The 12,033-nt window shown below is 40.4% G+C and overlaps 1 protein-coding gene across 2 annotated transcripts in view; it reads right to left on the bottom strand.

Moving 5' to 3' along the window:
* Positions 1 to 10,018, bottom strand: part of ehbp1l1a (EH domain binding protein 1-like 1a) — a 43,980-nt gene extending 33,962 nt beyond the window's left edge. For both annotated transcript variants that reach the window (XM_071544082.1, XM_071544083.1), the window contains exons 1-6: positions 9,716 to 10,018; positions 2,164 to 2,221; positions 1,428 to 1,523; positions 1,283 to 1,336; positions 963 to 1,141; positions 287 to 432 (exon numbers count right to left, since the gene is read on the bottom strand). In XM_071544082.1, the coding sequence (XP_071400183.1) occupies positions 287 to 432; positions 963 to 1,141; positions 1,283 to 1,336; positions 1,428 to 1,523; positions 2,164 to 2,221; positions 9,716 to 9,819 (637 nt within the window). In that variant the 5' untranslated portion in view covers positions 9,820 to 10,018. The remainder of the gene's footprint in view (positions 1 to 286; positions 433 to 962; positions 1,142 to 1,282; positions 1,337 to 1,427; positions 1,524 to 2,163; positions 2,222 to 9,715) is intronic.
* Between the last annotated feature and the right edge of the window lie 2,015 nt (positions 10,019 to 12,033).

Raw genomic sequence — 12,033 nt, 5'->3', positions numbered from 1 at the left:
TTTCACAGGAACTTGTGCAATTTCCTGAGCATTATTATGCACTGAAAAACAAACAAAAAACTCTGCCTCACTTCACTGTGAACTGGGTTCTCATTGGCTATTGGATCCTGCAGATGTCGGGTTGTAAATATCAAACATGGCAGCTCAGATCAGCCTGTTATTGAATCTGTAAACCCCTCACACTATCAGATAAAGTTGCCGACTATTTGTCCTGACCAAGCCAAGACCAATCGAGATTTCCCCTGGTGTTTCCCCTGATAATTCTCTACTGTGTCCCCGGTCTTACCAGTAACAGCAGTAGCTTGTCCAGCTCCAAAGCTGGCCCTCCTGTCCTCGCTGACTTCCTCATCGCTGTCGTTGAAATCGTCCAGGTTGCCAATGTCACTCTGCTTCAAACTCATCAGACTTGCCAAACTCTGCATGTCCTCATCTCTGTGGAGGCAAGAGAAAGAATCCTCTCAAAAGCAGAAGATACAAGAAACCAAACTATTGTGAAAATGGCCTATGTAGCATTACATGTGGTCAGGGTTATACCAGGCCGATATTAGCCTTTTATTAAAAAACAGATCTGGTCCAGTCAGTGTCGTCCACCTCTGATATGATGGATATGATGATGCTGACTGAAGACATACGTATTTACTGTGAAATTGATAAATGTTGCAAGGTTGACCATGGGAAGCCCTTAACCTGATTGATTCTAATGAGACAATTTGATCAGATTCCACATGAGTATTTTTATATGTTTCTTGTTCTTTTTCTGCTAGGTTTAATGGAGAATATTAGTGTCCCGTGGTCTAAATGCTGTTTCAGAAGCTTTCCTAAAATACTGGTATCTGTGTTGGCCTTCAAAAAACAACGGCCGAACCCTAGTTTGGGTTCTGGACTACAACTACACCAGCTTCATAAATACACCTACAGTCAGACATCTATGTTATTAATATGTTGGTGGGATGCTGACTTACGTGGCCTTGCCCTCTTTGAGGAAGACACAAGACAGGGTCAGTTTCAGCGTGGCTTCCACCACTTTCACCGACAGGGGTTTGAGCTTCAATATAAGGTCATACTGGGCCGTTGTGGCACTGGCATACTTCTTCATATTGACGTCCACTGATGCCAACACCTTCCTACGGCCCTTTGTCTCCTGACAAGTAGAGAGCAGTGGTTACCTCAGGCATCAAAACCTTTCAAACCTTACTTGAATTTACAAAAAAAGGATCTGGAATGAGTAACCTAAATAGATTAAATGAAACCATAAAGGATAAGACAGACACAGTAAACTCACATTTTCAATGACAAAGGTCCAATCCTTGTCTTCAAACTCCTCTGCTGTAGGTTCCTGTTGACAGACAAATAATTGCAGGATGACTGAGCCTTGCCATTGACAATACAGATGAATCCATGCAATAAGCAGAGACTGGATGTCATACCTTGAAGAGTGTGACGCTGATGTCCACGCTCTCTGGAACCTGCCAGACCACCAGGCCTCGGTAGGGGTTCTTGATCCCCGGCTGCCAGCCATGGAGCTGAAGGGGAGGATAACACAAACAAGGGATTCAATATCAAAACTGCTGCCCAAGTTCTCTATGGGCTGTCTTTTAGCCTGTCTGCAGAACACATTATAAAAAAAAAAAACGCAGGAACAGACTAATCCCTGAGCGCTCTGCTCTAAGAGGCTTTCATATGGAATTACAGCTGCGTGCAAAGGATCGATGGAAATTAGCCGGTGCATTGAATGCTGATAAATGAATCTTCCGCTCTGACCTGTGTCTCATACCCATCATGTATAAAGCATTACCAGTGCTTTATGATGTCATAACACATTATTCCACCTCCTAATTCTCCTTTCCTGTAACCTCTTCAACCATGCCAGTTTTTTGTTCAAACCCAGAGAAATTTATTTGAAATTCTGGTCAAGATCCCAAGGTTTCCAAAGATTCCAAATATGTCATGCTGAATTACAGGGAATTTTTCCATTTGATGTAATGGTGCAGCCATAAAAACATGTCATCTTGGGTTTGAATATTTCACTCGACCTAAGCGTGATATATTATACAGAATCAATTATGTCAATCAATTATACAGAATATGCATGTGTATTTTTCTCCCTTAGAAGCTACTTAAGGGGAAATTTAAGGGAAAAATCAGAGTTCAAGGGGTTTCTACCTTTGTGCTGTGACGTCTGTTTCTCCTGATCCAAACCACTCTCAGTTTGTCTGGTTGCCTGGAATCAGAGCAGGACACAAATAACGTTTAGGTTCATATCTAGCCAATGTTAGCTTACCTCATAATATAAAAAAAACACCTTTCAACATGAATTATATCAGCATCAATTCAAAGTATGGAGATATACATTCTATCTCAAGCTATTACCAATCCTCAGCGTATGTACTACTGCATGCTACAAGAGTCGGGGCTATTGACACTGCTTTGAATTATTTATTTTTTTTGTGAATTCTTTTTTATTGAATTTGCACAGTTAAAGCATTTTACCATCAATATATCCTTACCACATTCATTACAATTCCATCTAATCTAATCTAATCTTGAGGTGGGGCACAGCCAGTATAGCAGCAGGAGATGAGGGATTGTCAAAAACAAGCTGAAAAACACACAACACACACACACACACAAGCCCATCTGTCCACTTTCAAAACACCGGAGTGGAGGCCTCAGCCAGCAGAAAATTCAAATCTTGTGACTGTGAATATACACCCAAGGACTGAGAGCAGGCCTCCTGAGGATAAACACCCCTGCCTGTGTGTGTGTATGTGTGTGAGACTGTGTGTGTGAGAGAGACAGAGATACTGTTAGAGGGGTTGTTTGAGTAGTTGTTTTCCTCTCCACTAGTGTATTTACTGCCCACAGGGATGAATCAATAGAGGGCATGGCGCCAGCAACCAACAGCTACACTCATCGCACTCATACAGACATCATCATACTGAAGGGGCAGGTCCTGTTCCTTATCCTAATCCATTTACTCGATTGTTTTTAGGGAGGAAATTTCCCTCTTAGCTCAGTGATCTGTTGCGCAATCTCACCCTTCCTAAATCTCAAAGAGCTGAGTCACTCTAGTGGCAGTCAGTGAAAATTAAGATCAAATAAGAGAACATTTAACGATCCCTGTGGGGGAAATGGGGACAGCAAAGAAGAATAGGATATAAATAAGAATAAAGCAAATAGGTTATATTTAAACATAATGCAACAACTTCAACATTAGAATGTGTGGAATGAAAACTATGAAAAATGAAATGAACTACAGCATTAAAAGTGATATAAAAGGGTGATATAAAAGGCCAATATCAGCCAATGTCAGTATCGGCCTTCAAAAACCCATATTGGTCTAATCCTAGTGTGAACAGTGTGACAAGCCTGGGCCTCCTTCTCATGTTGCACGACATAACCAATGTGGGGATTGGGGAGAAAGGGCGAGAGAGAGAGAGAGTGAGTGAGGACACAGAAATAGACAGAGAATGGCAGCCACACTTATCAGAGGCTTAATAGCAATCCTACACCTGCTACTCTATTTATCATAGTGATGTTACTGTGCTGTTGCAACAGGCTGGCCTACATTTCCGACTGTGTTGTGTAAAACAGTGTTTTGCTATGCAGAGATGCTCAGCTATGCAGTGTTCGACTGTTCAAGAAGAAACGAAAGTGGCTTGAAAAAACAGATAGCAGCCATAATAGATTGGTGTGATATTTGGCCAAATATGTGGAAAATCATTAAGACTGCATGATGTAAAACAACTATGAGGAGGAAATATGCAGAACTAACTGGGCTGAATTATCTCCAACATGACAGCTTTTGCGAATACTGTATATAAAATACATGACACACCCTGACACACACACAAACACACACACACATCAGACCTGGTAGCTATAAACAATTCTAAGTGTTTGTTTTGGCCTACTCAAAGTACCAGATGGTTGAGCTTTACCATATCAGGACATGTCAGACAGTATCAGGGAAGTTGTTAATCATACAAGTCTAAATACTTTTCCCTGATTGTCTAAACTTTCTGGTACTGGTCATGTCGTCCCACGTGGCAATATGCTCCTCTCCTCTGCAGTCAGAACATCAGAGGTTAGGCTAATCAGTTCAGGGGGACGGTCTGTCGAGCTGATCCACATTTTACACATTCCTTTACACTGGAAACATCAACATCCAAACATTCAAACATCATGGCTGCTAGTCATTTGACATGAAGCATGACTGGTCGACAACATGCAGGCCTCAGCTATGCAACGCTGGATATGTGGCACGTAGGGTTAGACAGATATATGGGGCTGATATTGACCTTTTATTAAAAATCTGATCTGGTCCAGTCAGTGTCATCCACTGATTTGAATGAGATATTTTGATCAGATTCCACACAAGTATGCATGAATATGTTATTATTTTTAGTAGTAGCAGTAGTAGTAGTAGTAGCAGTATTAGCCTAGTAGTAGTAGCAGTTGTCACAGTAGTAGCAGTAGTAGTAGTGTAGTAGCAGTAGTAGTAATAGTAGTAGTAGTAGTGACAGTAGTAGCAGTAGTAGTAATAGTAGTAGTAGTAGTGAAAGTAGTAGCAGTAGTAGTAATAGTAGTAGTAGTAGCAGTAGCAGTAGTAGTTGTAGCAGCAGTAGTAGCAGCAGTAGTAGTAATAGTAGTAGTAGTAGTAGTAACAGTGGTAGTAGTATTAGTAGTAACAGTAGTAGCAGTATTAGTAGCAGCAGTAGTACTACTACTGTGAAGTAGTACTAGCAGCAGTAGTTGCAGTACTAGTAGTAGTAGTATTAGTATCCTAGTTTTCAATGGAGATATTTATACTTTTTTGGATTTTTTTAGCATAAAAATTGTCAAATTTTATTATATAAAATATCGGCACTAAATTTTGGTTATCGGCAGCTTCAATCCAAAAATATGGGTATCAGTTTTACCTTTCAAAAACCTATATTTGTCAAAACCTATTGACAGGCCGACATGTTTACAGAGAAGGATTCGTACAGTGGTTTCATAAAGGATTCATTCATGTCACACATGAGAAAACAGTCACACCTATCCACACACACTTGGATGAACATGACACACTTTCTTCACGTCTGGGTTCGAGCTGGAGCTCCGCTGGTGTGTGTTCTGTGGTTTCAGAGCATCACGTGGTATTACAAAAACTGTGAACATGTACAGACGTAGTTTCACCTGGAGCTATTCCGGTAAGAGTAGACCAAGAAAGTGAGGAAGTACTCTCTGTGTGTGATACCTACTGTATCAGGGCCCATACTGGGCGTAGGCCTATATCCAAACATTTACTAATCAAACATTTATCAATCAAACTGTCATGTAAGGCCAGCGGTTTTCAAAGGTTTTCATGTCTTGGACCCTAAAACAGACCCACATTAAGCCCCAGACCCCCATTTGATCAGACTTAGTCCCAGGAATACATATGGGAAGATTATTGTTGTTGGTTTAGAATTGAACTGTAGAACTATCTACAACCTATGTGAAGAGATAATAATAGTGAGAGTAGACATAGTCACTCTTATATATTCTCTAACTGGGATAACCGCTACTGAATGAAATTATAGTGAAATTAAACTATTCCTCATTTTGCTGGAGCCACCCCTGGAATCAGCACAAGGACCCCTGGAACCACCTCAAGGAGCCCTGGAACCACCTCAAGGACCCCTGGAACCACCTCAAGGAGCCCTGGAACCACCTCAAGGACCCCTGGAACCACCTCAAGGGGCCCTGGAACCCCATAAGGAAGCTCTGGAACTTCTTCAAGGAGCCAAGGAATCCCCTCCAGAAGCCCTGGAACTCCCCCAGGGAGTCCTGGAACCACCTCAGGGACTTCATAAACGACCCAAGAATCTCTGGACCCCACTCAAGGACCTCTGGAACCATCTCAAGGACCCCTGGAACCCCTTCAGGAAGCCCCACATCCCTCACCCCCACCCCCCAGGAACCCTGGAACCACCTCAAGGACCACTGGAACCACCTCCACAGGCCCCTTTTTTAAAAAACACAGTTTATCTCCCCATCACAAAAGTATCTGTTAAATAATTCCTCTATTGATCCTACTTCTACAGTGTGCTCTAACTTCCCCAGACATTGTATAGGCTACAGCCTATATTAATGTTGCCTTAGGGAACCATTTCTCTGTAAGCAAAGTGTATCTGACTCTTACGCTATGTGGCTAAACACACTCTTTGTTGGGTTGCAGAGGAATTGATGCCTACCAAGAACAGAAACATGTTGCTACTGGTTGGTGTATAATACATCTTGGAGGGTACATAAACACAGTGACAGGTAGGTAGGCCACTATGCAAGCCAGGGCTGGGGGATTGGAAGCACATGCTGACTGCAACATGAGTAATGCTAATGGAATTAGATGAACTCCTGCAGTGCCAAGACCAAAGCAGACGGCCCAACAGCTCAAAGACTAACTACTGACTGACACTATGTAGCTCCATACACACACTAGGATTCGACTGGTATGGGTTTTTTGAAGGCCAATACTGATGATACTGATATATTTTTGGATGGAAGTTGTCAATAGCTAATATTTTGTGGCTATAGTCAATGTCTTAAAAGGGGCAATAACGTTGTTGATCAATACCAATGACTCAGCAATTACTTTGCCAGGTGCTGCGATTTCAAAACTCACTTTCCGGCCCGTACTCTGTTTTGGAACAAAAAATTGCCTCACCTATTGGCGTTTCAAGACTCTCCCAATCCACCGCCCACGCCCCCACCCCCATCATCACCACCTCCTGGCATTTTCCACTGCTCAGTGACAGAGGATGGTGCTACAAGTCAGCCTCACAACACATTTCAGCTACGAAAGCTACAAAGCCTCGTTCTCAAGGTGACATATTACCTCTTCACTAGACATTTCGGTTGGTTATCTGCTCTAATTGGTTAGCTTACTTCTCTCTATTGGGAAAATATGACTTTATTATTTATGTCAATTACAGGCCACCGCAGTTCAAGGGGGCATGAGGAGTGAGGCAAATCGATGTGGTTGCATTTCTGGCTGATATCCCTTTTTTTTTATGACCAATTTTTTATTGATTCATTCATACATGACTTTGGCTGCTATTGTTCCCCTTCCCCATTCCCCTTCTCAGGTTTCTTCAAAATAAAAAAATAAAAAATTAAATAAATAAGTAAATAAATAAATTTAGATGTACAAGTTTTGTGTATGTGAGTATCAAGCTATCAATAGTATAACATTGTTTGGCCTATTATCTATAAAATATGTTAATGAAAACATTTACACGATTAGGCTGGGTTAATTAAGTAGTAAATGTATAACTGTAGTACATGGGAATAGATATGGAAACATATTAAGATCGTCCAAGGTATTACTTATTGACAGAAACACGGTAAACACAACAATAATAAAGGCAAAATAGATAAATAAATATTTTAAAAAAAAGAAGGGGGGTATAATAATGTAAAGTATTTCATATACATGCATATATATATATATACACCTACACCTACACATACATATACACGCACTGCGCACATACATATATAGCCTGTGTATATATATATATGTGTGTGCTGATATCCCATTTTTAATAACAGGCCAATATCAGCCCCAAATATCTGCCTAACACTAACACACACCATACTGTACGTATGTGGGGGCTTATGTAAAAGCACAATGCCAAATCTAATCCAGCTGTAGGTGTATTAGATGTAACATTTTTGGACCATGGTGGATCATTGTGGATCATCAACATTATGAGCAGTAAACAATGTGGAATGCTCAGAAGCACAACAAAGCGATCAAGACAGTTTCATAAGTAATAGCAAGAGCGGAATGAATAGTCAGAGAGCCTGGCACTGTGTGTGTGTGTGTGTGTGTGTGTGTGTGTGTGTGTGTGTGTGTGCACGTGTGTCTGTGCACGTCGACCTATGAGTCAGAGGTCATACGCAGCACTTCATTGAATCACAGAGCCAACAGCGTGGTATTCAGCTTGACAACAGTCGTACTTCCACACGAGCAATCAATTACTTTATCGGATTAAGCGGGACTTGCTTTGAGAAAAAACACACACTGTCTTCTGAGAATGCTGGAATGAACCGACGCCCACGACTAAAGACTAACATGGCTGACCATTCCTCAACACAACACAAGACAGCATGCCTTCTCCTGATGTTTTCACAGGGAAAATGACATGTGAGTCTATTATATATTTAAGTAGAGCTTGTCCGGGTGTAAAAGCCTCTGAAACAACATTTGGACCATCATGGGACACTAAAACTCTCCATTGAAACCTAATTAAATTATTTTAGTGTTAGGAGCTCTTTAATGCTAGGGAAACTCTGGGAAACATTACTGCCTTTAAATGAAAATTTAATTTAAAAATGAAATGAAATGAAATTAATAAATGTGGAAAAAAAATGTCCAGTTTTCCAGACTGGATGATATGACTGGCTGATACCTGATATTTAATAAAAGGCCAATATCGGCCTCATATATCACTCTATCTCTAGCATTTAGTGTATTTCTACTAAGACACATTCAACAGAAACATCCATATCTGGAGACTATGACCTGGTATTGAATGTGGAAATCCCTAATCCATTGATTAATTCATTGATGTGATGTTATTTGGGTTGTTGTTGTTTTTTTTACCATTTGTTGTTAATACTAAATACTTTTGTATTTCCATGCCAACACAGCACCTTTGAGCTGAACTGAACTGATTATACAGTCTAGCCTTCCTGCCATCATCAGTAAACAGGGATGTGGTGCTGATGATGGGGATGACAGCATCAGTTTGTTCACCTGCGCATGTGAAGCCAGCCTTCCTTTCAGAGATTATCAACCACAAATCTCTTTCCCACACCCAGGTTATTCCCCTAGGATGCCTGTCAGGCTGCCCCACTTATTAGGATGCCATGCCGCATGACAGTAATTATATAGACTCAGTATAAAAAGCAGACGCGGAAGTCGTGGGGTTTAGGCGTGCTCTGCAGAACTGAACTACATGAAGCTCTGTCAGAGCGTCATCATATTTTGCTAAAACTCGCTAGGCTGCATAATAAACATATGAAGTAAAGTTTCTGATAAAGCAGGTCGTTCACGACAGCGTAGACGGCAGCCTAGCCCCGATACGTTCTCTCTTGTATGGAGTGAGGACACGCCAAACTTCATTTAAAAAAATAATGTAATGTAATGCTTGTTTTGGCAAAGGGGCATACGCGGTAGCACATGACTTAAGACGTTTTGCAACTCGCTAAGAGTCACCGGAAAATTCGGCATATAAAGCATCCACCAAACAGTACTTTATTTCAATAAAATCTCAACTTTTCACGCTGCTCGCTTCCGCCCCTTCGCAGCGTATTCGGTTGAATAATAATGAGGAAAAATCACGCGAACCAATATTAAAAGGTGGAATTTATTGGAAAGAGTGGTGGTTGGTGTATTGGATGAATGCCGAAATGAAGAGTGGATGAAAATAATTCGTAAAAAGCTATAAATCGTGTTCTACATCGTATGTGAATTTGCCGATAAGCAAGGCAACGTTAAATTGACAGATTTTTTAAAGCGGTTTGGCGTGACATTCTCTTCCCATACGGCACGTACCAGAGCTATTCGTCGTCGCCTTGTCACTTCGAAAGGGCACAGTAGCACTGACAAATGACAGAAATTGCTCTAAAACACGACATGTATTCAGTATATTAGCTAGAAGTGTTATAACAGTTTACTTACCATTTATTTGTGCACTCTATCATCAGTTCTTGGTAGGACGCAGCAAACTGGAACTTGGAGGCTTTCTTTCCGACCCGCTGAAGCCGCTTCCACACCGAAGTCATTGTCGAGGTTGTCAGCTTATTTTCTCAAAGACACGATAAACCGACATTAATAAGAAGAAAATATGAATCGCTGCCCCTCTGCCCCGGTGCTCCGGGACTTTACCGGGGGGGAAGGAGACGGAGAAACTCCACCAGTTCCTACAACAGCTTCTCTTTGAGATCCCAGCGATATGTGACGCGCTGCTGCCTTCACATCATGTTCCCCAACGGCCACGGACTAGCAGCAAAACAAACGCACGCCGCCTGGTCAGACGAGCGTCAAACTCAAACTCAAACAATACGTCTTCCGGTTTTGACTTTCAAAATAAAATCCCCAATTTTGAGTAATCTGTAGAAAATGAAAGTGAGATTTTTGTATTTTGCATTTATTTTTACACCATAACATAACATTTCTCTTGTTCTTTACCATGGGCGGCAATGGCTATAAACGAGTCCAAATTTGATCTTGTAGGCTAGTTTAATTATCATTATAATAGAGAAAGATCAAGCAAAAATGGTCAGAAAACTGTTTGGAAGGCATATCTAAAAATAAATTCACAATATCCAGGACCAATGTTCTCTCTAAACTGATAGGTTGGTCACCTACAACTATTATGTAATTTATCACACTGACCAAATTATAATGTCAGTTTCTACGTCTGATAACTTCATTGACCAAATCATAGTCGATTTAAGCAGGTTTACAAGTTGTTGTGGTAAATGATATTAGATGCAGGAACTCTGCCGTAATAACTTAGGGTTCAACTGACGCACCTGGAAATAGGCCTACATTGCAGTGAAGTGAAAGTGAAATTAAAGAGTGGTATTACAGAATCTGTAGTAAATTAAAATATTTTTCAAAAATATCCTTTCATAGCAGAACATAACGATTTTGTTTGTTATGCACACTCCAAAATTTACGTATTTTATATTTTGAACGAAACTGTACGCTTTTATTTTGAAGGCAAAATTACACAACTTCTGGTTTTATCCTAACTTACTCTGACTTGACGCAGCTGCTGGTCATTAAGCAACTCCACTGAGATAATTATCATGATGGACATAATTATTATGCTTTACAACACAGCTATAGACACTTCATCATATGTAGGACAAAATAAAAAATACGTGGGATAATGTTGAAATATGATGCTTCAATTAATGAAAACATGGCAGTAATCCTATAATACATTTTATAAGGATAGCCTACTATGCAAAATATCACAGCAAAACTATCGCTGAGTCGCTGAGGGAATAATATTTGAATATTGTAGTGACACCATAATAGGTAATAAAAAAAAGTCCAATAAGGTCACTATGGAGTAACACAGCAACACTAAGTATTATAGGAATATTGTAAGAATATTATAGTGATATCATAGGAAATGAAAGTACCGCGAAGTACTATAAGATCACTATAAACTGACTATTGACAACCACAGGACACTGTAAGCCCGTATAGGGATATTATAATGATACCAAAGGAGATACAAATTATAAAAAAAATATTAATAATTAAAAAAAAAAAAAGATTCCTGTAATGCATTAGCTATTAAGACAAACATCTCCTTCCAGGCTGCAGCAGATTGTATCTAATGCAAAGAGGATAAGCAGCTAACTCACTGCTGGGTTGTTATGCAACGGATGCAGGCCTGCCATTAGGTGCGGCCTATGCAAATAGCCTTAAGACCAGCCAAACAATGATTAGTGAGTTCCCATGAAGCCATGTTGAGGGATATTCAACACTTGCATATATAAAATAAAAATTACCAGCCAGCCTGTGAGGGGAAATTTGCCCCAGTAATGAGTGTCCCTCAGTTGCAGGGACTTTTCCACTTTAAGTCTATTTATACTCTGTTGGCGACACATGGAGCAGCTGGGAATATACTGAAGCTTCTGAGAACACACAACACAGAAATAAACTCCCCATCCGCACCTACATGCATGGAGTGATTTAGTTTAAAGCTGCCATAGCATTTCAGTTTTCATGAGTTTGTTTTCAGATAAACCATGACTCAGGATAAGAATCATGTTCTTCGTGAAGTTCTGCAAACAAATGTAGTTTAGTTAAATGGGTATTATTGAATTAACTTGGAGGCTAAGTCCTCACAATGCTGGACTCTGATTGGTTGAACACAGCAGCTCGCCCAGTTCAAATGAGGTATTTTTGTACAAATACAAATACAAAAATACCTAATTTCAACTGGACGAGCTGCTGTGTTCAACCAATCAGAG

The sequence above is a fragment of the Centroberyx affinis genome, unplaced genomic scaffold (genome assembly GCF_046629955.1).
Source record: "Centroberyx affinis isolate AG114_WGS23_722 - 3 ecotype Tasmania unplaced genomic scaffold, CSIRO-AGI_Caff_v1 ptg004451l_1, whole genome shotgun sequence".
Classification (NCBI taxonomy): domain Eukaryota; kingdom Metazoa; phylum Chordata; class Actinopteri; order Beryciformes; family Berycidae; genus Centroberyx; species Centroberyx affinis.
Note: the sequence above shows the minus strand (reverse complement) of the source record. Positions and strands in the feature narration are given on the sequence as shown.